The sequence below is a fragment of the Catharus ustulatus genome, chromosome 7 (genome assembly GCF_009819885.2).
Source record: "Catharus ustulatus isolate bCatUst1 chromosome 7, bCatUst1.pri.v2, whole genome shotgun sequence".
Lineage (NCBI taxonomy): Eukaryota > Metazoa > Chordata > Aves > Passeriformes > Turdidae > Catharus > Catharus ustulatus.
In genome coordinates this window covers 500,500-527,955 of record NC_046227.1, presented here as the reverse complement: position 1 = coordinate 527,955, position 27,456 = coordinate 500,500, and the positions used below count along the sequence as shown (strand labels likewise).

The following is a 27,456-nucleotide window of genomic DNA, read 5'->3' as shown; positions in this document are numbered from 1 at the left end:
CATGGCACTGGCTGGGAGTCCTGAGAGATTCAAGCCTCCCTTCCCAGAGGACACATGGATCAGGCACAAAACATGGAAACAAAGAGCTACAGGAGCAGCAAAAAGAGGCACATTTCTGTCCCACTTGCTCCTTCATCCAGTGTCTCAACAGGTCCCAAGGCTTTCGTTAAGGGGCTCTTTTCATCCTGGGTTTGATATGAGAAGGGGCACAAGCCAGACTTGGCTGCTTAACTCTGAGGCACTGCCCTAAATTCTGGAATGCCTGGCAGCACTTATCCTCAGACTGAAGCAATAAGCCCCATGTTGGAAATGCAAAATTAACTGCAGCCTAAATCTGGACAGTGGTGCTCGAACCAATGCCAAGGTACCTCATTTCTGTGACTAATACCAAATGAATCATTTATTTTTAAAAAACCCTCCAACTTGGACTTTCAGGGACTTGCAAAAATGATAATTACACTTGTCATTTATACCTAACAAACATTTGGCTCTATAGTGGAATCAAAGCAAGAAGCTGTGAGTACAGCTGCTGGCAATAATTTTGACTATATTTAATAATTTTAAGCAGAGATTTTTGCTCTATGAATTGAGATCACTTATTTCCATCTCTCAATGAATTTCTTATGCTTTGCTGAGGTCCAGTCAGTGCCTTTCAGAACACACTGGCTCTTCTAATGAACCTCATAAAACACCACGCATGACAGAGCAAGAAATTAACTTTGTGAGAGCCAAGAGGGTACAGGTTTAATTTCTCTTGAATCAGCAGTACAACAATAACCCTGGATAATAATAGGCCACAGTCTTGAGGAAGAGAAAGTTCAGCTCTGATGTTGAGTCTGCCCCAGCTCACTTGGCTATCCCACACTGACCATCCAACACCCCTGAGTTTCTCAGGGAAAAACAATGAAGAATGGTTTTCCTTCTGGGAGTCTACTCCCCTCTGCTGGGGATGGAAAATGAATTAAGCAGCGTTTCCTTGGTGCCATACAAGTGACATACAAGTGGAACAGGTGCACTGAACGTGGTTCCTCTTCCCTGAGGTCCCATGGTCCATCCTTGCCAGGGTTCTAGCAGGAACAGATTTCATTTCAGCCAGATCCACTTGTCCCCAGCGTCAGCGTTGTAGCCGGGCCTGTACTTGCGCCCAGGGAGCTAAAGAAAGCAGAAAGCTCAGTCAGAACTCTGGGTACTCCACACAGAAAGTTCTGAAGTGCCTCGTGGGATCTACAGAACATGAAATACTATTTTTACATTGCAATGATAAAATTTACAGAAAAATCAATCTCTCAGAAAAGACTGAGCCGTGCAGCTGAAGAAGGGACTGCAAAAACCACGATACAAAACCCGTAATGTATGTATGGAAACGAAGCCATTGATCTCAGCACCACATTCCACCTAGATTCATCCAGCTCCACCTAGCCTGAGATGGCTCCCCTAACTGTATCATGGAGGAGAGGAACTGAATCTCATTCCAAAATAGGCACACACATTATTAAATATATGAAATGCTTAATGCATGAGATACTGAGTTAATTACCACATTAAATTAAACTGTTCAAATGAAACTGCAGATTTAGCCTTCAAGAGCTGAACTTAACTTCATTAAAGCAAAAGCAGTATCTGCCTGCCTTCATCAGCAAAGCCAGGAACCACTTTTGGATAGAAAAATCTAAAGATTTTTGAAGCCTTTACCCAAATTTCCAGGGAAGCCTGGGACTAAGTAGCAGCCTGTGAGTCTCAGTGCTGAAGTAGCACACTTTGGAAGGCACTGACCACAACCTGGAATGCCAGAAATGGTGAGCCCTGGTTCCAAAAGCAGAATCCATCTCCAGAACATCCATTCCTACCTCCAGGAATGAAAAAGAAATGGAACAGAACACCTTTGAGCTCCAATACTGCACCCCAGAAGCAAAGCACCAGAAAAAAAGCCAATGAGTTTGGTGAGAAAGACCAAAGCCAGCAAGGATGCTGTAATAAAACTCTTCCTTTAAAAATAAGCTGTCTGCTGGCAGGCTCTCCAAATAATTAAGCACAGATCATCTGCTCTGTCTCTACACAAACACTGGTTTCACACTAGACCCCAGACTTGTCCTGAGGATTTTTCCTTTCCAAAAAAACCTGTAAGAGGATCTTGTTGGGGTGAGCTGCCCCTGCAGAGAAGCAAGATGCAGTCTTGGTAAGATCTGTATTCAGGCCACAAAAATAAGCTATTTAATAAAAGATTAAGCCTGTTGTTTGGAGGAAGGGTAGTTGTTTATATTCACTTGAATGTCAAAAAACAAGACGCTTCTTTCCCTAAAAATCAAGCTGACAAAAGACCTGACCTCATCCACGAGACAGTCCCCACTCCCTGCCTTGTCACAAACCATTTGTGATCAGTTTTTCTGAGATCTTTCAATTAATATCTTGTCTAAACATCAGCAGAAACCACACAGTCCTGTTGAGAGTTCCCCCTATTGAGCAAAGAGGAGATGAGAGATGAAAATAAATGATTACTATCTCTGCCCCACAGATTTCCAGCAGTGAGCCAGGGAGGACATGAGACCTCCTGTGACCAGCCTGTGACACAAAAACAGCTCTCCATGGTCCTCTCCAGGCAGCACATAATTGGTCCTTTGATACTTGAATAGATTCCCAGATAAGTAGATTATTAAAGCAATGGGAGATCTCTGGGAAAATACAGCAGTTTACAGTTTTGTTTCTGGCTACATCTGCCCTCTTTAAAAAGCTACAACATCAACCCAAACATAATTCAAATTCATCGTCCAAAACAAATTCCCTTTGTGCCTTTGGTTAAAGGCATGCAAGACATCAAAGCAAGTGTTATAATAAGTATTCATCTATAACTCCATCATTCACAGTGGGCCTTGGCAAAGGCAGGAGAGTTTGGGGATTTGTTACAGCTAAGCTTTCAAAATAGCCAAAAACGAAAAAAAAAAAAAAAAAAAAAAAAAAAAAAAAACCAAAAGGGAAGCAGAGTAAACAAACCCCATATTACCTAGGAAGCAGGAGGATGGGAATTGATGTTCTGTGCAAGAGTTGCACAAGTGACACAGACCACTTCCCCAAAGCATGCACTTCAAATCCCACCTTTCCCAGCCGTGACTGCAGTAAAGGAGCTGCACACTTTGGAACAGGCAGGGCAGGAGCACCAGGGAAGGTGTGGGGATACAGGGCTAGGGGTAGGATGTGCTGGTTCTGGTTAGGCTGGTGCCCCAAAGTGCACCCAACTGAAATTCCCAGGCTGCTCTTGGCCAGCACAAGGGCAGGGATAGGAATCAGAGACCAGCCCTGAGGCTGCTGGGTTTGTCTAGGCTGGGCAGCCTGGCTGCAAGAGATGATGGAAAGGAGATAGCAAAAAGCTCTATGGGATTTGCCAGCAGCTAAGACAACAGAGAAGGACTGAATAGTCACCTTCTCTTGCAGTACAGGTTCCCTGGAAGTGTCCCAGGCCAGGTTGGAGCACCTGGGACAGTGAAAGGTGTCTCTACCCATGGCAGGGGGGGTGATATTAGTTTTAAGGTCCCTTCCAACCCAAACCATTCCCTGATGTTATGAGCACAGAGATCCTACCAGGCAGCCTCAAGAGCTCCCTCACATCCCTGCAGCAGCAGACAAGGCTGAGCTCCTGCCAGGTCACCAAGGAACAGATTTTTCCACTCCATGGAAACTGAGTAAGAATGAAGCACTGGCCTGCTGCATTACACTGCACAGAGCCCAAAAGCTGGCAGTGAGGATTATTTCCAGAGGGACGGGATAAAATCTATTACACAGAGCATGAAACTCCTGAAATTAGCTGTACTCAAAGGTAGAGTCAGCTCAAAGGCATCAAACTGCTCAATTTTAAAAGAGCATTAGGAAAAGAGATGAAAACAAAACCGTTTCATCAGTTAAATTAAGAACCTGCCACAGAAGTGCCTGTCAAAACTATAAACATGATGAAAAACCCCATAAAGTGGCAGAGGTTGTAGAAGAGCAACAAGCAGCTCCAGCCAGCTGCTTGCACTGGATCATTCTGCAGCAGGCATGTGCAGGTAGAGCACTGGAGAGCTCTAACCACCTGGAAAGGTTGTTGAGGAGCCTGCCTTGTTTTCCAGTCTTTGGGGAACAACCAGAATTGCCATTTTTACCTTGTATTGCTGCACTGCTCTGTGCTGATAGCTGGGCTCCACAGCTCCAGGAGCTCTATAAATAGCCTGTTTGGAGCAGCACTGATCAAAGAGCACTTAAAAGCAGAGTCATTACTCTGGGAGTTCAGGCTCATTCATCAATATCTCTACCTCAACCTTCAGTGGCTGTTTAGAACAGCCACAATAATAGCCCCTTCCATCACTGCTAGGAGCAGATGACTGCTGATTACAGGAGAAATCCTTGCTTCCAAAGGGTTGGCAGTGTTGTAGGCACACAGCTAAAATCTGAGAGAATCTAGGAACATGGAGCTGCAGATATTAGCTGGATTCTGAGACTGTTTGGCTCCTGACTGTTTCTTACTATTCCCCCTTTGGCTACTCTCTGCAGCTGCACAAAAGGAGGTTGTAGCCAGTTGGGGTTGGTCTCTCCTCCCAAGTGACAAGAGGAAACAGTCTCAAGATGCATGAGGGGACACTGGAATCAATATTAGGGAAAAATTCTCCATGGAAAGAACTGTCACACTTGGCACAGACTGCCAAGAGTCCCCATCCCTGGGGGTATTTAAAAGCCATGTGGATATGGCACCTGGGGACATAGGCTGGTGGTGACCTTGGCACTGCTGGGTTTAAGTTGGGCTCAATGATCCTCTCCAACTCCACAGATGCTGAGCTCCAGAGCAGCAGTTAAAGCAGGGAAGGGGAGTGGTTCCCCCCCAAACATACATCTGAGGTGTGCATGGCTCGGTTCCCAAAGGCCTGGCACAGACAGCCTCACTCCTATAAAACCCTCAATGCTGTTAACATCCATCACAGACCAGAAAACAAGAGCACTCAAATGTTTCACTGAATTGAGGCTAAAACAATTCCAGTTTGCTGGAACTGTTCAGTGGCTGCTGTCCTACCCTTCACTCACTCATTAGAAAAACAGTCAATAAAAATCCTTTGGAAAGAGGATCACTTATCCACCAGATAGTGCAGGGAAAAGCCAAGGAAGTAATTCAAGCCACACAGCACAGTTAAACACCTCTAACTGACTCTATTTCACACTGTAAGATCCACGGAGATGTTACCCCACTATTAAATTATATTCCAATTAATTTTAATTTAACAGAGATCTACCCTGGGGATCACATCCCTGCACAGGTACAGTATTGAGAGGGGTTTGGGAAAGGGGGATGTGCTCCCACATAAAAAAGCGTTTCTTTCACAGGGAAGACTATCAAGTTAAAAATTGATTAGTCAAATCTCACTGGCATTAAAGTGTCTTTTTAATTTACAGAGGTAGCCAGTGCCTGGGACAGCAGGGGCCATCATCTAAAATGAAACAGACACAACCACCAAGCCCAAGACTGGAGACAGTTCCAAGGTCTGTCAGGCTTACTCCCTAGTATTCCTGGGATAGATATCTCTGCCAATTGTCCATGATACTTTTCAGGGGGAGCAGGGTGGAGAAGTTGCCTGTCCTTAAAGAGGGGCTCTCACACTCTCCCCATATGGACAGGATTGGCAAAAGCAGAGGAAAAGTGGGAAGTTGGGAAGGGGAGAACATCCAGGTATCCTTGAGCAACAACTGTCATTCCTAGGTTTTTGTTATTCCTCAGGTTCTTTTGGTCTTACTGATACCTAGCCAGGCAACATCTTGTTACTTTAGAAAGGGCTAAAAATACTTTTGCAGAGATAAAACAGAAAAAGAAAAAAAACTTAAATGAAGCCTTTTCTAATTTATTGTATGTCTGATCTCATTCCTTCCTGGATTCAAGAGGAGACAGGGCTGGGCATTACAGATGTCAAACACCTCCTTTAAAACAGAATTAGGAAAGGAGATCTTGATCCTAAAAAGAATGAAAGCTTCATCAAGCCAAGAAAAAAAATGGCAGGAGAGAAAAACCAGAAGGTTCTATCAAAGGCAGCAGCTATGGCAACGATCACAAACACGGAGAAGGAAAGATATCCTAAGCTCCCTGCTCCTGCAAAGGCAAGACTTATTCCTGTTGTTGATCCAGACTCTGGCTTTCTGAAAGCTCAAGTATTCCTTCTGTAGCTCTTTTAGGAGATTTTTATGTGAGGAGCTCTCTGCACTCTCAGTAGAGATGAGGAACTAAGGGCCCTGCCAGCAGCCACCTTTAGCCCCACGGCTGCCAAAAAGGGCTAAGGCTGCTCTCAGGCCCCTCAAACCTGGGGAGTCTTCCCTTAATGTCCTCCCTCTGGGGTTGGCTGTGATTTTCCACTGCAAACACAAGCTCATCCATCCAGCACTCTCAGTACTGGGCTGTGGGACAGAGCTGACTCGTGCTGCAGGCTCACCTTCCACCCCTCAAAGCTACTGCCCTGCAACCACCTCAAACCTGGAGGCACAGCAGACATTGGAGGATTCCTCCTCCTAAGGCTGCACCCTTATGGAAAAGAGTGAAGAAAAGCCTGGGAAAAGTGTGGGATTCCCCTCTGCTCTGCTTGCTGCTACACAGGACTGCAGGGCCCTGCCAACCCCACATTCCCAAGCCCGAGGGCAGGAGGGAGGAGGATGAGGAGCACGGCACAAAGATGAAGTCTGGCAAGGCACCTGAGCTGTGGAAGGAGCTGCACTGCAACTCACAGCAGTAGCCAGGACTTTGATCTGCTCAAGCTTTCCTTGCCTCATGCTCAGCATCCCTGTATTCCAAAAGCAATCTTCCACCAAGAAAAACAGGGAGGGAAATAAAATGAGAGCCTTCTCTTATCTTTCCAGGCACAGGTCAAGGCAAAATTGCCTCACTGCCAGAGGGCAGGGATGGATAGGATATTGGGAAGGAATTGTTCCCTGTGAGGGTGGGCAGGCCCTGGCACAGGGTGCCCAGAGAAGCTGTGGCTGCCCCTGGATCCCTGGCAGTGTCCCAGGCCAGGTTGGACCTTGGAGTTTGGAGCACCCTGGGACAGTGGAAGGTGGCAGGGGGTGGGAATGAGATGTGCTTTAAGGTCCCTTTCAACTCAAAGCATTCTGTGATTCTTTGATTCTCTGAATTCCAGCAAGCAGCTGCACTTTTATGTACACAGAAAAGCAAACACGTCAAAGAAGCCGTTTTTCTCCACTCCAGGAGATGCAGCAGGAGTGTGAAGTACATCAGCACATTATTTAAGTACACTGATTCCATTAAACAGAGCCATTTGTTTTCATCTTCACTGCAAACACATCTGCCTAAGTGCACCAGCTTTGCAGGGCGCACACAGCACACTGCGTTTGGAGCATTATCCCCGGGGATTGTGTGCACTTGGAAGAAAGGCAGAGACATACAGCAGTTGTTAAGGGGGAAAAAAAAAAAGGGCAGTCAAGCCTTTACTAGTCTGACAGTTCCTAAAATAATGTTGCTTCCCTGAAGAATGAACATGCTTATCTCTGATCTACAGAACCTGACTGAAAGGTTGCTTCTCCCTTGCCAGAAAAGCATCCTTAGAAGTTTCTGAATCCCTGAGCAGAACTGATGGACCCTGTCAGAGGGCTTCATGGTGTAAGAAGGTTAAAGAAAGCCACCTCCTCACACATGAAAAGAACCCTTACAGAAGAAATTTAGAGGATATACATTAAAAAAAAAAGGTGAGTTTTGAGTATTCAGAACTGTATGTGGCCACCTCATTATTTCATGGAAAAGTATACATACTAAAATCTCAAACTCTGAAGAATGCTCCCTCCTCCTTCTTAGCTGCTTCTAATAAATATTTTTAACAAAACACAGCTTCTGCCTGGAATTTGCAAATCCCTGAAAACCACCATTATTAGGCAGCATGAATTGTGTGCATGGAGCTCTGAAAAGCACAGCAGTTTGCTGCCTATTGGAAAGATCAAGGATTTAGGAGTAGTTGGGGGAGGTGAGGGGGAACCCCTATGCAAATCATTGTATTTATGTGGTAAACATCATTACATCAACTTTAAAAGCACGTGTTTCCCACAAGGAAAAGTTAAACTTCTGTAATTATCCCATAATTAAGCCTTTACTTACAAGTCCTCTAAACTTTACTTACAAGTGAGCCCAAACATTTTATCCTCAAATGCCAAAGTGGTAGCACAGCTGTGACCATCCCTGCACAGACATGGGCAAGGCAGGGGCCTGTGATGCCCTCTTTATAGACCCAACAACCTCCCAGCCCAAATCTGGGTGTCTGGAAGCTCATCTGCTCTCTGTGCCTGTGCTGGTTGACCTCTGCACAGGAGCCTTGACTGAGAAAAAAAAATACAGCCCTTCATTTGCTAATCAAAGTTGGAGGGGGGAAAAAACAAAACAAAACCCAGCTCTTCAAAGTTTCCGCACAAAGAATGCAATCCTCAGAACATAAAACAGCAGGTGGGGTTGGCTCTGTGCTTCTCTTTCCAGTGGCTGACGGAAAACAGGAAAACTCAGCATCTTTTGCATTGTGCACTATCCCAGTATGCCCACCACACCACCAAAGGATGACAAGTATCCAAGCACTCAGAAGAGAGAAAAAGAATATTAATGCAGCCTAAATTTAACAGAATACTTCCTGAAACTAGCAACTCCTCCTGATTCCAAAGGATATTATCACTTTCCACAGCACTTTCCTGAATCAGGGCCTACAAACAAGGCTGCAGAAGGGAGATTATAGTTTGGCAATGTTTTTTTTTCACTCAGCTTCAGCTGTCAACTAACTGGCATGGAGCAGAGCAATCCAAGAGCACAGCTTTCCTTCCCAGGTATCCATATTCTTACTCCTAAGCATCCCTCTGCTACATCTGCAAGGCAAGTCACCAATTTCTCCTGGCAGCCAGTTCCTGGATGAGCCAGGACATTCTGAGTTTCCTGCCAGCACAAAGAGGGATGTGCTGCTGTACAGCCAGAGGAAAAAAGGCTTTCAGAAGTCTCACCCCTGGCTCTCAGCACACAGCACTGAGGTCACATCTAGCTGTGTGTCAGGCAGCCTCAGTAATTCCCAGCTCCACTGCAAAGGGACATCTCAGCCCAAAAAAAGCCCTCTCATCTCGGGGAAGAAAGGCACTGGCAGTGCAGAGGGATGCTGTGTGCTAGAGACAAGGCAGGTAGCAGATCCTGCCCAAATCTGTGCTGCACAGCACAGGCAGCCTCAGAGGGAAGGGCTCCAAAAATTCTGAGCGTGACCTTCAAGTTTTGGATTTAAAGAATGTGACAGCAAGGAGAAGGAAATCCTGAGAGCAATTTCTCAGCTGGACCAGGGAGTTTTCAAACCCATTAGACAACCTCAGATGCTTTCCAATGCTTTAAACTTTAGCTTTAACCCCTTTGACAAGCTGGAAAGGTCACATCTCAAATGAGGCAGAACAGTGTGAGCCCAGGAGCCTCTCCACTACACAGTCAGCCAAGGAGGAACAAATTATGTGGACTATTCTGCCTATTCCAGAAGAAAACATTGGTAGTTCAGTTTTCAAACAAGTCCACAAATCTGTAGTTTACATGTTAATCTCAGTAAGAGACTGTATACTATCAGGAAAAGAAAAATGATAGTGCTTGGATTATGCAAACCACAGTTTCTAACAATTTATATTGTATATTCCTTCCTTTGTATTCAAGATTGCTTGGAAAATAATAAGATGCAGTGGTAGAGAAGATTTCAACCCAGCTGGAAAACAGAGGCTCAACCGTAACTTTGGCCATTCAGTATTATCATCAGTTCCACAACTTCTCCAAGGAGTTTTTCCAAAACCTGGCCCTTAGGCAAAGCCCTGTGTGCAGGGGGAGAGGCCCCCATGCCAGAGACCCATGGAGCAGCACCAGGGCAGAGCTCTGGGGATACTGGAAGCTGCTGTCTCCAGAAGCAGCAAGGCAGGAGCTAATTAAAACCCTGTGTGGGAAGCCTGCATGAGGTGTGCGAGAATGCTGGGCACAACAGGCTTTGGATGCATGCCCACGTGCAGAAACACTCTATTTAAAGCAACAGCACTTTGGGGAAGCGAGGCAGCATTCATTCCTCCTCAGAAAAAACACCCCCTCCCTCAGCATTCGATAAGGAGTCACCATGGGTTTCCAATTTTCTTGTTTGACTTAAGGGATTATTTCAGATTTCAGAGGTCACAGACTCATCATGGCACAAGAAACAGAAACAAATTAAAGCCATTTATCCTCTAGTCCACATCAAAAGATCAAAACAAAAAGGAAAATAAAACCAGCTTATGAAATAAACCATTTGCTTGGTTATTCCTCTTGGGGGGAAGCCGAACTTCAAAAAAGGTGGGGATTTGGGCAAAATGAAGAAGTTCCCAGTAGCAATGGGGGCGAGGTAGGGTGTACCCAGCAGTGAGGAGCACCCTGGCCATGTCCCCTGGCTGTCCTCAATAGTGAGGAGCACCCTGGCTGTGTCCCCAGCAGCCAGGAGAGCACTCTGGCCATGTCCCCTGGCTGCCCCAACAGCCAGGAGCACCCTGGCTGTGTCCCCCAGCTTTCCCCAGCAGCACTCACCGCTCGGTACTCGTAGTAGATCTTGTCGTACTGGGAGCCGCCAATGGTGATCTCGGGGACGAAGCTCGGGACGGACACAGAATCCAGCACTGCAGACTTGTCCTGCACACTGAGGGGAAAAGAAGCACTCAGTTCAAACCCTGCCTCAACAACAGCCAGGTGTTGTACCCAGAGAAGCTGTGGCTTGCCCATCTCTGGAAATGTTCTGAGCCAAACTGGATGCAGCTTGGATGGAGCAACCTGATCCAGTGGAAGGTGTCCCTGCCCACAGGAGGGGGTGGGACTGCGTGGGCTTTAACCTAAACCATTCTAGGATTCATAATCATCATTCTATGATTAAAGAATACTTTTCTGTTCAATATAGCTTCCAGAGGTTTGGGCTGTTTTCCAAACATTCATCCTTCTCCTCACAAATCCATGATGTATTGCCCCTCATCCTTGCCTGCAGTCCGCCCCGGCTCCAGCTTTCTGCTTCTCCATTTCCCCTCCCAGGTTCTTCCTCCTTGGAGATGCTCCATCATTGCTGGGACCCCTCTCCATTAATCCCCTCTGGCTTGTGTGCTTTCTATAAAAGCAGTGTAAAAACCAGTGGTTTTATTGAATGCCACACACCACCTTGCTAAATTCCCATCCTACATGTACTGAGACAGTGAGAGGGTCTAGAGGCAGTGCCTCCAGGATCCTGCCTGGGAACACCTGGAGGAAGCTGCAGAGCTACAGTGATGGATCTCAGGATCCACCACCAATCCACTCTGCACAGCACCAGCACTTTCAGATATGCTGAATTTAAAATGCCCGAGAAACTGCTAGAAAGCCTCCTGCTGCCTGTGGCTGTCCACAGGCCGACAGTGCCACCTGCACGTGGCTGGTAAAAACACATCCCTTCCCAGTCAGCACTGGCCAAACCCTAAATCAAACACCAGAAACTCTGCACATTGGGTTGTTTTCAGTGAATTCCATTTCTCAACAAATACCAACATGCACATCAAGCACATGCCCTGAGCAAAGCTCCTCATCTTCAAGCAATTATTTTTACCCCTGAATCATAAATTTTGGGACCTTTCCTCTCAGCAATGAAGGGTTCCAACAAGTGAACTGGTTTGTTTGCTAACATACCCTGATATTCACACTGTAAATTATCCCACTACAGACACATTTGTAAGGAAATCCAGTTGAAGTTCAGATGGGAAAAGGTGAGGATAAATGCCCCTTTCCAAGATCAGGATTCACCACCAAAGATGCTTCCTATAAACTGTAACATTTTTCAACTTCAACAACATTAAATGTCTATTTCCCATGCTGGAAGGCACAAAAGGGAGTCCAGGCACATATAAAGCATAACATTACACATGGAAATAAGGTTTTGCAGTCACCCAATCTGCAGTGAATCCATTCCTTCCTGAATCTCAGCCAAGTCGCCATTTGGAGAGGACAACTCCCAGGCACAATTAATTTTAGTTAAGGGCCAAATGACAAACCTGCTGCTCCCAAAACTTCTTTGCACAAAAAAATAATGAAAGCTACTGATGGCTTCTCCATGTTCTCTGCACCTTTAGAAATGATTTGGAATACTAAGCAAAAGCACACCCAAAGACACCTGCCACAACAATGCCTGACCACAAAACCACAGCCACTTGCCAGGACTAATTCCCTGCTCAGCAGGAAGCATTTACAGGCACCTTTTTATGTTTCTTTCATTTTTTCTCTCTCCCCCAGCAGAAAATGATAACTATTTATTCTTTTCTGACACTCTACCAGACTTTCCTGAAGGAGCTCTCAGCATATAGCACTGTTACCTTCCAGATTAAGTCATACTTGAAAAGAAACTGAGAGCATGAAGTGATTGTGTGCACCCAAAACTTTAGGAACATCAAATTTTAGCTCATATAACCTTCTTAACTATGCTTCTTCCACAGTAATCACCCTAGAGCAATGGATAACTCATCTCTTCTCCAAAAACACTTATTACACACTCATTCATACACTTTATCCAGCACAACTGCATAAGCAGAAGGATCAGGACTGACACATTCCTGCTTCTTTTTAGAAGAGGAACTCCTGCTTGCCTCACAGGCAGCTCACAACAGGACACACACCACGAGCTTCAGAGTCTGATGAAGCTTGCCAAAGGTGCAAAGTGGGATAAAGACAGGAGACTGGTTAGAAAAAAATAAACCAGGCAACCCAACAAAAAACCCCTGAGTTTGCATAGCCTGGGCTGTGATTTCTCAACACCCGATACTGGCATAGTCACAAAAACTCGCGTGACAAGAGAAACTTAAAAGCACTCACTGGCCTAAAAGCCAACACCACAAAACCATTCCAGCTAAGCTGTGTTGAAAGATGAAATTAATATCCTCCTTCTGCCAAAGGGACTCCAGTTCCCTCATCTGGCCAGGCAAAACAGGTATAGCATGGCCAAGGTGAAGCACAGCCACTGCCTTGGTGAGCAAACACTCACCATCAACACCAAGAACAAAAACTATTTTCCAAAATGTTCTGCAAGAAAAGGGGAGAAGATGCAACAACAGCTCTTCAAACCTAGACAAGCCACTGCAAAGAGGAAATCACAAAATAAGTGTTTCAATTGCAGCAATGAGATAGGGTGGACAGGGCCTGGAACAGCCTGGGATAGGGGAAGATGTCTCTGCCCATGGCAGGGGGAGTGATGAGATGGGCTTTAAGGTCCTTTCCACCCAAATCTTTCTGGGATTCTATGATTTTGTGATGAAGAGAGAAGCAAGGTACTAAAGAAAACACAGTGCCAGAAGTTTCACAATTAACAGTTCAGGAAGTTTTTGGAGTCTCCACGACAGAAGTTCCAAAGCCAGCCCCTCTAGTCCTGCTTTTTGTAATCAGACATTACAACAGGGACACTTCTTCCCTTTGCTAAGCCAAGTTACACTGCCAAGCAAAGCTGCAGGGTCTCTGTCCCTCATTCCCAGGTTCTGAAGGAGCTTCAGGAGCATACCAGATTTAGCTGTGCAGCTGTCTAATGCAACAAGCTGGGTGCAACAGCAAGTTGCCCCCACAAGCTGACCAAGTAAGACAGGCAAGGTTACACAGCCTGCAGCTCCTCATCCCAAACGTGATTCATTTTGCAGTAAGTGTGGACAGACATGTGTCACTGGGAAGGGTCCAGATAAAAACATGCCTAGACAGTGCAGAGGCAGCAGAGGAGCTCCCTGAGGCACTTAAAAAGCCAGAACGATTTCTGTTGGAGAGGAAGAGAAGATGTGAAGAACATCCTCTGGAAGACCCCTCCAGCTTCCAAGCCACAAAGACAGCCCTTTTCCACCATTTACCAAGACCCCACAAGCATGCTGCCAGGGCAAGGGAGAGCACTTAAGGGCAGGCAGGAAGATAAAAGGGATCATTATGCAGCTGATTGCCCATGGGTGTGGCTCACCGGTGTGATTAGCTGGCTAATTTGCATTAATCACTCCGAGGCCCTGCTGGGGATTCCATGCATTAGATGAAAGCTCTCCTCAGCTCTGCTCACCCATCCAGGTCCCCCAGGAACGCTGGTACAACCTGAGGGTGGAAGGGAACGGCAGGGCTGACACAGCACCAAGAGCAAAGAAAGCAACTGCAGGTGGAAAACCAAGCAGAGCAAAACTTGGATTGGGTACCAGGGGGAATTTCCTCACGGGAAGGGTGGTCAAGCATTGGGAACAGGCAGTGGTGCAATCACGGTCTCTGGAAGTGTTCCAGAGCCATGCAGGTGTAGCACCTGGGGCCACAGGCTCATGGTGGGCTTGGCAGTGCTGAGGGAATGGTGAGCTCCATGATCTCAGAGGGCTTTTCCCACCCAAACGATCCTGAGGAGCTGCTGGAGCCTGCCAGAACACCCGGGAGAGGGCAGCATGTGCCAGCACACAAGCAGGCACCTGCAGGAAAAATGCTTTCCAAAGGACAAACTCCAAACTCATACAGGCACAGGACACCTGCACACCTTTGGGGACCACAGGTTCTTTGCTTCTCAGGCGCTGGAAAAAGTGAGAAAAGCATCAACTTAAGGTTCATTGACTCACACCTGGGTTGATTGAATCCAGCATGCAATTCCAACATGGCCAGCCTGCAGCAGGCTCCCTGCATTTCTGGAGTTACCATGGGGAAAGACCATGTTCAAACACACACAATTTTTCAAAGAGGCTCTTCCCAGACTGCCCCAGGGTTCCCTCACTCAGCTGAATGAGGCATGAGCTCAAGATGGGAACAGGATGTGATGTCACCCCTTTATCAATGCCCTGACAGCCCAGCACAAAGAAAGATTCAAAAGCAAACCCCAGAATCAATGTTCACTGTGGGTCCCTTACATGCAGGATATTTCATGATTCTGTGGTTTAAATAAGCAGCTTATTACTTTCTGGGATCTTCAAACAGCCCCATGTTTTTGCCAAAAGAACAAATTATTTCATATTACCAACAGTGACAAGAGCCTTGTGCAGAAGACTCTTTCACCCTCCTCCAGGGTTCCATGAAAATTTGAGTCCTTAAAGCAACTTATTCCCTTCTAAAACTGTGAAATATAATTTTCATACAGTATCTTAACACACTACTGTAATTGTAAGGTCAGCTCCCTCCTACTCAGCATAATTAATAATCCTTTCTCAATACCTGCACTAGTGTGGAGCCACAGGAAAACAAGCAACTTCTTTCCACTTTCAAAGGAAGTCTGACTGTGATCATTCTTTAGGGCCTAAGTCACCAGATGTTATCCTCCAATTATTACACGAAGCAACCTCATCTTTGATACATACAAAGTACCCAAATCATGACTTGTTCCTCTCCGATACCACCCAGCACTGCTCTTCTGCAATCCACCTTCATTACCCGATAGAAAAACCATACAATAGGAGCATTATCTCTATTTTTAGGAAGTATTTGAAGTAACAGCACAGAAAAATAAAATGCAAGAAAGTCCGCAAAAAAAGTTTAATTTACTAATCCAATACCTGTAACAAAGACACAAACTTAGGAGCAGACAGTCAATTTAAAAATCTGTGTTTTTACCAACCTGTGAGACAAACAGAAAATAATGTATCTCTTGAATTTTGTTTTAAAAATGTAACTATACTAAAATTTCCACCTGCACATTCAATCTGAAGTTGCAGCAAAATGGGGATTCTGTCTCACTTCTGGTATTAACAACCTTACAAGTGCAGCTATAGTCTTTATATAAAATGCAAAGATATCTAGATAAACAAAAGTGACAAATCAAAAATGGTGCACTTGCAAAGAATTATTTAAAATCAAACTGAATTCTATTCCAACAAGTCACTTTCCACTGTCTGAGTCTGATCTCTTCCAACTGGGCAGACAAGGATCTTTGACAAAAACCACTCTTAAATTTTTCTGGAGCCTCTAGTCTCATCAATCAGCAGCAAATATGCCACACCACCTTCCAGTGCCAAGCACCAATATTACAAAATACACCACCTTTAAAAACTCATGGCTTTGACCACTTTCCCTGGGATTTGATGCCAAGAACTGCTCAGTGGCTGGATGACATCACACTTACTAAAGTCTCAAGTGATGGAAAGAAACATCATCTTGCTCCACCCATGGCCCCTTGTCAAACTTCAGGTACTCGATGTCTTCAATTACCTGGAATCAGAAAAGAAAGCTCACTGAGGGGTGGTTTGAGCCACAAACCCATTAAATAAATAAAATAGGTTATTAAACAAATGCAAAATGCTTCACTGCTAAAGCTGTAGTAACAAGGCACATGTCTAGAGATAAAATTATCATCTCCCAGTTCTATTTCTGGAGGCTGCTAGGAGCTTTGGGCACACACATGGGGTAATCTCCTAACCTCCTGTGCTTTCAGCTTTGGATGGCAGGGAATGAATAGGCCGAGAGGTGCCTTGCTGCCACATTGTTACCTGATCCAAGACATTCTTCCTTAATCTTCCACTAGGGCTGAGAATCGAAGAAGGTACAACCTCATCCCTGAGGGAGAATGAGGAGGAAATGGAGAGAAGTCTAAACTGAGTGCCTTTTTGTTACAAAGCCAGAGTTTGGTCTGTTTTATTCCCAGAGAGGCTCAGTAATACATTCCCTGAGACAGGCAGGGCAGCAGGTGTAGCATCTGCCTCGGTGCACAGAAACTTTGAAGGCATGTTTCAGGCTGGAAAACTCAGGCCTGCAGGAACTGCAGCCATGAGTCCAAGGGCTCAGGATTTCATCAGCCATCAGCACCCACCCATGCATGAAAGGAACGGTAACACTTACAACTCAGAGCTCTTCAAAGAAGCAATGCCAGCTCAGCAATTCCTTCAGCATCCCCAAACTTATTAACCCCGGGTTTTATTTACAGCCTGGCTTCACCAGAAAACAGATCTCTGCAGCTCCAGGAGGTAATTGCTCATCACACCTGGCTGCCTGGAGCTGAGAGAAACCTGCCCTGGTGTCAGAAGGATGCACTTCAAGTGCCTGATAAGGTGGAGACAGCACCTTGGAGAAATGTGGGAAAGAGTGGATTGTTACAGCTCCAAGCAACCCTCTTTAGAGACCTTTTCTATAGGGAAAGGATAAAGCTGAGGTCACGACTAAAGTCCTGATTGCACATTGTCAACCCACCAAGAGAGCACATGTCAGCAATGAAGGGACAGAACGCTAAATGAAAAATCCTTGTTTTCTTTACATTCAATCCACTGCAATTATTCCCTGCAAACACTAAATTCCAGCCATTACCACTTTAAAAATGATAACCGAGTGCTAATACAAAGTAGCCTCAACTATAAAGATCCATTCCTACCAGAATTATGTTTTCATAGCGAGAAATAATGGTTTGGACATGATTGAATAAACACTTTTGAGGCACAAACTGCTGCAACATAACTCCAAGATGAGAGGAAGAAAGGTGTAAGGTAAGTTCAAACAGCCATTATTTCTTTGAATTATTTAATTGACAAGCTGAACAAAAGCAGTTCCTTCTCCAATCCACTGCAAAGCTTTGGAAACTCTCTGCACCTGATAACAGCACTAATCACAGAGTTGCTGCAATAGAGCTCACAATGTATTACAGGGGAAGAAGAATCTGTATCCAAATTAGTTTTGCTCACTGTTATCATGATGTCAGAAGATCTCTCCCAGCGGCTCCCTAACAATGGCATCAGTTTTGCAACCAGGACAAAACTTCTTAATTTACAAGGAATACCCTAGCATCCCCCAGGAATTAGCAACAAATATCCAAGGCTTTAAAAGAAATTAAACATACAGCTAACTTTGTATTCCCAGTTTTACCCTCATGCTACGCAGCTACAAAACACCCTAATGAAGCTCATTTCAGCACTCATTACCCCTTCAGCCACCACAACCAAAGTTAATTACAACAGGAAACCCCAAATGACCTTTCTAGGATATGCAAAAAATCATAGCTAAGCTGTGTTTGTGTGCTCTGAGCAAACCAAAAGTTATTAAACTGTAAGGCATAAAAAAATTCAGCTCCCAAATCCCCAACCAAACAGCTTGGAGTGGGCTAATGAACACTGCTGCCTGTCAAAAGGACACACCTGTGTAAACACACGCCAAAGCCCTCCTGCCAACCCTTATTTCCAAATTTCTCTTGTGTCATCCCAAAGAGAAAATGAATCTGAACAGCAAAGGGAGAAAAAACAACTGAATTCTTCCACGTACCAATATCTATCACCAACACCCAACAACGACAATGACAACATCATGGGCTGGATAATCTTATAGGGTCTTTTCCACCCTTAATCAGTCTGTGGCATTGTACTTTAACTTCCAAATGATAATCCTTCCCCTAATCCAGATTTGTCCAAACAAATTAAGGATTCCTCTGGTGCATCTGATGACCCTATTTAGAGCAATGACAAGATTGCTGACCTCGGGAGAGTCACTCCTTGAACAGTAAGAGCTTTAGACTGACTTTAAACCCCGATTTAAAGGATTAAAATCAAATCTCTAGCAATGGGGTTTACTACAAAAAATCTAGGGAGGAAACTACCTGCTTTATTCTGACCACTTGGAGATGTGTCCAGAGAGAAGGACAGGGAAAAAACAGGAATTTAACCCCCATCCCAACTTTCCTTTAATTCACCAAGTACCCATCATGAAACACCACAGCTCTTAACTCCTATCCATGCTTGTATGTTGTTGTCCAGAAAAAAACCACTGTAATTGCTCTAGATTCTCTGTAGGCACACCACAACCTCAGCTTCACACAGTCACATAACCAGAACTTGGAAGGACACCTCGGGCAAAAAAAGTAATTTTAGTCTGATTAAGGGTCATTTGAATATTAAAATGAATGCTTTGAATATGCTAATAAGCTTAATGAGGTACAGGCTACTACATACAGATATATATACATATATAAAACTCAACTCTCTGCCAAGATCGCACTGCACATAACATAGGAGGAGAGGGAGTTTGGGCTGTGTTTAAGTAGGGTAGAAATTTCACCTCATTAGGATGAAGACCCAAAAAGCCCTTGGTGACACTGCCCATAAGCAATTCTCCTCTCCTCTTCCCAAGTGGGGACGACTCCTTGGCAAGCTTCCATACAGGATTAATATTATTATGCAGTTAATATCATATTACTGTTATTAATAGATCTATCCCTAGAACTGAAATGGAACCCAAAAACCTGTCCAGAATCTCAAAAACCTTGTTCCTCAAGGAACAGCAGCTAGAGAGAAAAGTTAATGATGGTGAAACAAAAGGCTTCTGTCATCCTGCTAATAACCCTCCATGAGGGATAAAGTTCACTGAAACAAGGGAAATCTATTAAACTTACTCCCAGAAAAGCAAAACTTACCTTCTCCACGTCCTCAGCTGCAGTTGCTGAGTACTGCAGAACTTCACTGCTCTCACTGCAAGGAACACAGAAATTGAATTCCCCTGATAAAATTGCTCTACCCAAACTCCCCCCAAAAAGAGAGCAAAACTGAAGTTAAAAAGCATAAACACTGAACCAGAATCATTGCAATTTTTAAGACTGCTCCCAGCTGTTGCAATAGAATTCCTGCTGCACCTGTGAGCTGCTTCTTTGCTGGTGGACAGTTGCTTTTAAAGGGTAAATGGCCTGGATATCTACATAACTTCAGTTGAAAAAAAATTTTAAAACAACACATATTAATTTGCTTTCATTTAATTGATGAAATCGATGACCATGTTAATGGATGATACTTGCCCCATTAGAGCTGCTCAATCTACCTGAAAATAAGTGAAATTTTCAGTCCAACCCAGAACTTCAGTAGACTTTTTCCAAGTGTATGACTAGCTGTGAGTCATTTCAGGAGAAGAATGTATTCATTTATCACTATTTACTCAGGTTGAGCTAGCTGAATGAATACAAATGCAGGGAGCAGGATCTGTAAGTGTAAAATAATTTTCAAAAGGTAATGTTTCCTGGTTTTAAGATTGTTTTCTTCATCAGCCAGCGGCCTTCAGAGAAAAAGCACTTGCAGAGCAGAGCCACAACAGGAGTTCCTACATGAACCTTTCATTCTACACATCTTCAGAAACATTCACCAATAGCTGTTTGCAGCTGAAAAACCTGGAAGGCCCTGGAATAGCTGCCCAATGTGGACATTATATCAAACATCACACAGCAAAGTTTAGGAGCACAGAGGAAAATTCCTAGAATCCTAGATGGTTTGGGTGGGACAGGAGCTTAAAATTCATCCTATTCCACCTCCTGCCATGGACAGGGACACCTTCCTCTATCCCAGGTTGTTCCAAGCCCTGTAGGACCTGGCCTTGGACACTTCCAGGAATGGGACAGACTTCTGGAATAAGAGATTCTCCTCATTATCAGCCCAAGGGGGAGGTCAGGCTTCAGCAGAGCTTGACACTGGCAATTGCATTAAGGACAATGATCAAATCACTTGATTCCATCTCTTGATTTGACTCGGCAGATTATCAGGGCTTCATTAAGAGAAAACAGCTGCTCAGTGACTCTGCAGATTACCAGAGCTTTCCTTAAGAGAAAACAGCTGCTCAGTGGAAGCAGTGTTGGATAGGAAAGAGAACATGACCAATCTTAAGGCTCTGCTCCAGGAAAAGAGATAAATGAAACAGAACCCAAACACTCTGTTCCAAATCATCAGGCAGTACCTGTCTCAGCACCCAGCTTAGAAATCACTACCAATAAAAACATTAAAAGACATTCATAACAAGTCAGCTAGAAAAAAAGCATCACTTTTAAAGCAAAAATCCACTCTAAACTACTTTAGGCTGATCCAGTTAAACAGTACAAGGTAACAGGAGTTTTGCCCAGTAACAAACTGCTTTTCAAGGAACAAGCAAACAAACTTCAGCATGGAAAGCATGCAGGAGTTTGCTCAGCAGTCTATAACAACTCTTTTTAGCTAGTCTGTTTGGGCTAGATTTAGAGCATACCCAGGAGTCAGGGAGTCAAACCAGGCAGACCAAGAGGTAGCAGCCAAGTGTGAACACAGCTCCCTGCATCACTGCCAGCAAACAGACAGTTAAAGGCAGCTGTGGCTTCTGCATCTATCCCAGATGGGAACCACCCTGCGGTACACAGAGCTGGATTCAGGGGCCAGGGACACAGAGCAGTGTGACAGGTTGTGACAGGAGCCCATCCACTGCCAGGCTGCCGAGCAGAGGGGGGTGGTCTGACAGGGGCACTGACCAGGTACATACAAAGAGAGGGCCAAGAGGTGAAATCCCAGCAGGATTTAGCCTCACTGACCACCATGAGATGTATGTGCGATCTGATGCAGAGAACAAGCAGCAGGTGTCTCTCCACCAGTGACTGCAGCAGTTTGCCCTCAGGGGGATGACATTCCCAAGGTTTCCCATTCCTTTTCAGGAGCTGGCTAGGGGGACACACAGGGAGGCTGCTGGCCCTCCCTGATACCAACAGCCCCTGCCTGCATGAGTGACAAGCTCAATATCGAGTTATCCACTTCAGTAGCTGGCAGAGCCATCACACTGACCCGCCCGGGGAGATGGACTAAACACCACAGGGGTACACACAGGCTACAAAACACCTAGGAATCTACTCTGATTTCCATCAGCCTCCTGCACACACCAGGACTTACACACTTAATTCATCTGATACCCTTTGAGTTTCCCTTCCAGAATTATAAGGGACCAGAATCCTGCTTTTAGATTTTTAGGAGGATTTTAATTTCCTTAGAGCTCTTTTATAGAAACTGGGAGAGCTGACAAGCTCTGTTTCATCCCAGGTTTACAGGGCACATACTTTTGCTTCCCAGACAGAGGAAGACAGGGGAGCCCAGAGAGAGATAGTACCCAGGGAATGGCTTCCCATTGCCAGAGGGCAGGGATAGATGGGATATTGGGAAGGAATCCTCTGTGAAGGTGGACAGGCCCCGGCACAGGGTGCCCAGAGAAGCTGTGGCTGCCCCTGGATCCCTGGAACTGTCCAAGGCCAGGTTGGACAGGGCTTGGAGCAGCCTGGGATATTGGAAGGTGTCCCTACCCATGGCAGGGGTGGCACTGGATGAGCTTTAAGGTCCCTCCAACCCAAACCATTCTGGATTCTGTAACAACTGACAGGACTTTTTGAGGAGAGAGAAGCCCTAAAGCTTTCCAAAAAGGCCTAAGAAAAGCTTGTATAACATCACTCTCTTCTCAGGCTGTACAAGTACACACAGCCATAGCTGTGGCATTCTGCTCATCACTCATGAACCCATTTTAATCTTCTAATGCTGGCATGGCAGAGGTAACTACACTCATACAGTTCTTGTGCTGTGAATGCAGCACTCCTTCATTAAGGCACAATACTGTATCCTGTAGCACAAGGAGGACTTTTGCACATGATTTGTTGATATTGGCAGAGATTTTAAGGTTTTTTTCCTCAAAGACCTAAGAGACAAAACATTTTGCTTTGCTAACCTGATCTCTGGTAGGAAGGTCCTCTTGTAAGCATCCTCAATGCTCTGGAGATAGGAAGGAGACACCTTTTTCTCATATGGCTACAAACAAACAAACATAAAACACTGTGGAATTAACTTCCTTTCTTTTCCCACCAGCACAGACTCCAAGGGCTCACTCTGGAATAAGCAGTCAAACATCTAAGTGAACCACATGCACATCAGTGGAAGTTTCAAAGAATTAAGGCAATTGGAGGGTTTGGAATTGCTTACGTGCCATGAAATATCTAGAGCAGCCCTCAGGTTTCCAAGGACTGATTCATCCCTGCTAATTCCACATTCCAGGGAGCTGTAACAATCACCCAGAAAACAGGAGAAGACTGAGTCTACCTTTTCCATAAGGAGGCCAAATTTGCATCTATTTCTACAGTTTCAGACAAGTGCATGGGCAAACACCACTCCAATTTTGTGAAATTTCATGGCTATCACCCCTGCTGTTAACCAGCTTGCTTTTCCACACAGTGTACTTTCAATGCCACGTTTGCAAAACACCAGGAATTTCTCTGATCCACCATGTGTTCCCCAAAGAAGCCCTACAGAGCTCAGCGCTGCCACAAAAAGGCACAAATTGCTATGTCAGCAATTTCTGTCCAAAGGTTTCCAAAATACCATTGATTTTCATGCTCAACAAGGGCTAAGAACTCCTTAACTGCTATTTTTTTTCTAATAAATCAAAGTTTTCTTTTAATCTACCAGGTTTTCCAGAGTTAAACTGCATTTCCCACAGCCTTTGAACAAGGCAAGACAAACATCTTTTAATCCTCATAACAGATCTCCAAACAGTTACAAGAACATATCTAAATATCAAAGGTGGGGGAAAAAACCCCAAATTACAAACCCTACTTAGATTAGTCATTCCCTAAAAGCACCCTACAGCTTTCCTGAGCCAAGACAAGTTAAAGAACACAGTCATCCAGCAGTGATTTGCTGGATTTCAGGGAGTTCAGTGAACCTGCTGATCCCAGGTGACACACACATGAACCACAGCACAGGTGTGAGGAAGCAGTCAACTGGCAAGCAGGAGCTAGAGAGCCCAGCTGGGCTCCTGCCACTCAGGAATAAGAAATGTATCAGGTCTAAGTGCATTGCAAGCAACACAGCACTTGCCCACAGCTCCTGAAGTGGCAGCTACTAAAGCCTGGTATAAAACTGATCTGCTCTTACAACAATTTCTCATTCCACAAATGACAACATATCGATGCAGTCACAAAAACAAAGTTGATTCTTGCTTTTTTTAAAGCAAGCATATGAGAATACCCACAGAGTCACCACCACCACCCAGATCTCACACCTCAGAGGACAAGAAGCTCCTCCAAAGCAGAATTCAGAAGCAAACCCCACAGGACTGGCACATAAGGTGCGATTACAGCAGAGATTAGCAGGCAGCAGTTTTGAGAGACAAGTAATAATAAAAGTAAGAGATAAACGGGCAATAATCAGGGGTCAAATTACCTTGCCTTTCTCTTGAATCCTCTTCTGCACCTCTGGGACAGGCACATCTACATAAATGACCAGGTGAGGTGGCAGCAACTCAGAAATGCTGATCTCCTTGATCTCTTTGTAGTGATCGAGGCCTGTGTAAAACAAATGAATCACATTCCCCACCTCTGTATTTGCAGTCTCTTCTTCTGGGCTCATAGAGAACGTTTAGGGTAGACCTTTCCTCAAACAGAATTCAGGAAGTTCGCAGAATAAACTATCTCCAGAGAAATTCCATGCACCAAGATCCAAGAACCTAAACCCAGTTATATCAAAGAGGGACTTTATTCCTGACTCGGGTTTAGAGGAATCTCAGCTTTTCCTCCACCATTTAGAGACAGTAAGCAGCATCATCTCTGATCAAAACATTTGTTCCCTAAGGATTCCAGTACAATCTAAACTGGGATTCTGTATTTGCTGGGTTGCTGGGTTTTGCTGCCCCAGCAATGCAGAGCAGCAAGACACACAGATCATTATAACCAGCTCTCAAAGTCACCCAGCAACTTACAGCAGGTGGTAAAAAACAAATAGACACCTCTTAAATGCAAAAGTGAAAACAGGAGGCACTCAAGAAAACAGTTATCTCCACCTCAGGAGCAGTCAAAAGAACAGATTTACTCAGTGCCCATAACTCCAAACCAAACCACTCAGGTTGGGAGGAACATCCTCAAATCCCCTAGTTCAACCTCTCTGCTGAGAACTCCACCCACAGCATTCTAAGTATCTCCAGGGGGGAGATCCCAGGTGATTTGCTCCAGGGTTTGACTCCCTTCACAGTGAAAAAGGGTTTTTCCCTTAAAAATGAAACATTTTGCATTTCAATTTATGCTCTTTATCTTTCATCCTCTCAATGCCATTAAGACCAGACTGGCTCCACCCAACAACACATGGACACCGAATATTTAAAGGAATCCCTCCTTCCAAGCAGGAATGTTTTTGTTTCTTTTTTAAAGTGAAGTGAACTACCAGACTTCAGAGATTATGGCACAACAGCTTCCTTTTGCTGGCAGGAACTCACATCTCCTGTGGACATATCCCTGCTTTAACATGGCATCCAGGAACACAAAGTCGCTGTAGGGAGAGCGCTCCAGCACCACACCTTGACCTGCAAGGGAAAACAGACTCCAGGTTGGAACAAAAGGAGCTGCAAGGTCCCTTCCAGCCCCAAGCATTCCTAACTCCCCAACCTGTGCTGAGCAGGTGCTCCAATGCGTCGGCATACTGCAGGACACGGCTCCCAAAGATCCAGGACTGCAAGCGGTATGAGTGCCCATCGGGAGACCTGGGGTCTGTGTAGAACTTCTCCAGGTTACAGAAACCATTGAACTTCTCAGGCAGCAGCTGCCCATCCCCTGAGATCCTGTCCTGGTAGTGGATGTCTGCCTCAGGGAAGTGCTTCATTCCTGACAAAGAGAGGAACCCCACAGCAGAAATAAGTAGCAAACACCTCCTCAGCTACTGAATACACAGCTGTTCCCTTTTCCTATTCCCAAACAGCTCTGACCCCTCTAGGCAGTGAACCCAATCCCTGAGCACTGCCCAGGGAGAGCTGGGCTGCTCTAAGCACATCCACGTAGAAAATCCAAGCTCTCCAGGAGCACAGTGAGCACACTGACTCTATGAGTGAGACATACCCAGTTTTTCTGCTATTTGCTGGGCCAGTTTGCCCTTCCCAGAGGACAGATTGCCCTCCACTGTGAAGACTTTGCTGTGCTCTGTGAACTTCTTGCTGGCCCTTTCTCCCAACATATAGGCCAGCCACCCATACTGCAGGCTCTGCTCAGGGCTCGTGTGGATTCTTGCCTGGAAGAAAACACATGGAAATCAGCAAATGTGGAGGGGTTTTTAACTGAAAACACAACTTTTTCAGACACGCACACAGGACACACCCTTACACATCCAATACAAGGAATTTTTACTCAGTAACCTTAGTACTGTCATTTCAGCTTAGCAACTGCAGCAGTAGTTAGGCTAGGAAGCTGTTCATGAAATTAAAGGCCGAGAGGACAGAAAGCATTAAACAATTTTCAGTCTGAAGGCCAGGCACACAATACACCCAAAGTTCCAAGAGAGACATCACATTCAACTTTCGTGTGGTTTTGGGCACATAATAATACCAAACCCACTCTCAGGAGAATTACACCTTTATTTCAATATGGCTTAGTGGGCAAAAGCCTGGACTTGGTAACCTCGGACGTCTTTTTCAGCCTTAACTATTCCGCGATCTCGGAGAGGTGGCAAGAAGGACCCCCTGGGCTGTGGGGTTGAAGGCAGGGCCTTTCTGAGCCCTGCTCAGAGCCTGACACAGACTTGGGTAAACACTGTAGAAATGTCATTCTGAGCGGTGCAGTGACCTCCCCTACACACAGGGGCATTCATTTTTACTGAGCGCCTTTCTCCGCACCATAACTGACCACAGCCACAACCGAAGGTCGCTGCACCCCACTCTCCCGCATTTGCTCCAGTCTGCCTCACATTTCGCCGCCTTTCCCAGATCTCTGCCGGGAGTATCCCTTCCCAAGGGAGAGGCATCCCCGGGCCCAGGTTATCTCCGCTCATCCACCCCCAGCAGAACGGAGCTCTGGACAGAGCCCAGTCCATCCACCTCCACTCACCCCCAGCAGGACGGAGCCCAGCGCACTCACCCCGGGCCGGACGGAGCTCAGCGCGGCGCTGCCCAGCCCGGAGCTCCTCGCCCAGCCCCGCGCGGCCGCGGCCCGGCCGAGCCGGGACACCAACAAGGACATGGTGGTGTCGGGCGCAGGGCGGTGGCGCGGGGTGATGACGTCAGGCTGGGAGGCGGTGCCCCAGGTGACGAAGGCGCAGCGGGATCACGCGGTCCCTCCCCTCACACAAGGCCACGCCCACGGCCTGTGTGGGCTCTGGCGGGAGAGGGTGCGGGGGACAGCGGGGATGGGGACAACGGTGGGGACCGGGAACCGCCGGGATAGGGAGCAGGCGGAATAGGGAGCTGCCCGGGCTAGGAAGCAGGCGGAATAAGGGACAGCCGGGTTAGGAAGCAGGTATAAAGCACAGACAGGATGCCGGCACTTTGTCTGCCAGCAGGTCCCCGCAGGATGGAGCCTGGGATACGTCTGCTTTCAATACCTGCACATCCAGTTGTCCCAATTCCCTCTGCTGCCTGCTTCAGGTGCTTGACCAACATGTCCAAGCTTTTAGGCTTGGAACACGTGGAGTAATCCTAGCCTTTGTTTTAAAGCACTGTTAAATTACTGGGCCTGGGAAGGTCATATCCAAACGTTTCACACGTTTCCCATCACAGTGACATCAACTCTGCTGACCTGGCACATTTGTGACACCATTAGTGGCTTCTGCTTTGCCCTCGGCAAGAAGCAATCAAGTTGCATTTCAAGGATTTATCCCTAGAATTTGCAAACAGCTTGAAAAACCCGACCAAACAATCCACCAAGGTTAGGTTGGGGTTTCCTTCGCAGCTCTGTCTGCAGCCAGACCCGTTGGATGCTCCAAGCCCTGTCCATCGTGGACTTGAGGCCTTTCAGGGATGGGGAA

The 27,456-nt window shown here is 45.8% G+C and overlaps 1 protein-coding gene across 2 annotated transcripts; it reads right to left on the bottom strand.

Annotated features, from left to right (window-relative positions):
- Positions 1-713: 713 nt before the first annotated feature.
- Positions 714-26,687, bottom strand: NDUFA10 (NADH:ubiquinone oxidoreductase subunit A10). 2 transcript variants are annotated; one of them, XM_033065148.1, is made up of 10 exons: positions 26,541-26,687; positions 25,560-25,728; positions 25,113-25,328; positions 24,944-25,030; positions 23,899-24,020; positions 22,409-22,488; positions 19,335-19,389; positions 16,071-16,156; positions 10,547-10,655; positions 714-1,152 (listed from the first exon to the last, which is right to left on the bottom strand). In XM_033065148.1, exons 1-10 carry the CDS (start codon positions 26,670-26,672, stop codon positions 1,084-1,086), a joined length of 1,125 nt encoding a protein of 374 aa, XP_032921039.1. In that variant the 5' UTR covers positions 26,673-26,687; the 3' UTR covers positions 714-1,083. The 2 variants fall into 2 exon arrangements, with proteins under 2 accessions (XP_032921039.1, XP_032921040.1); XM_033065149.1 differs by having other exon boundaries at positions 26,571-26,687.
- Positions 26,688-27,456: the final 769 nt, after the last annotated feature.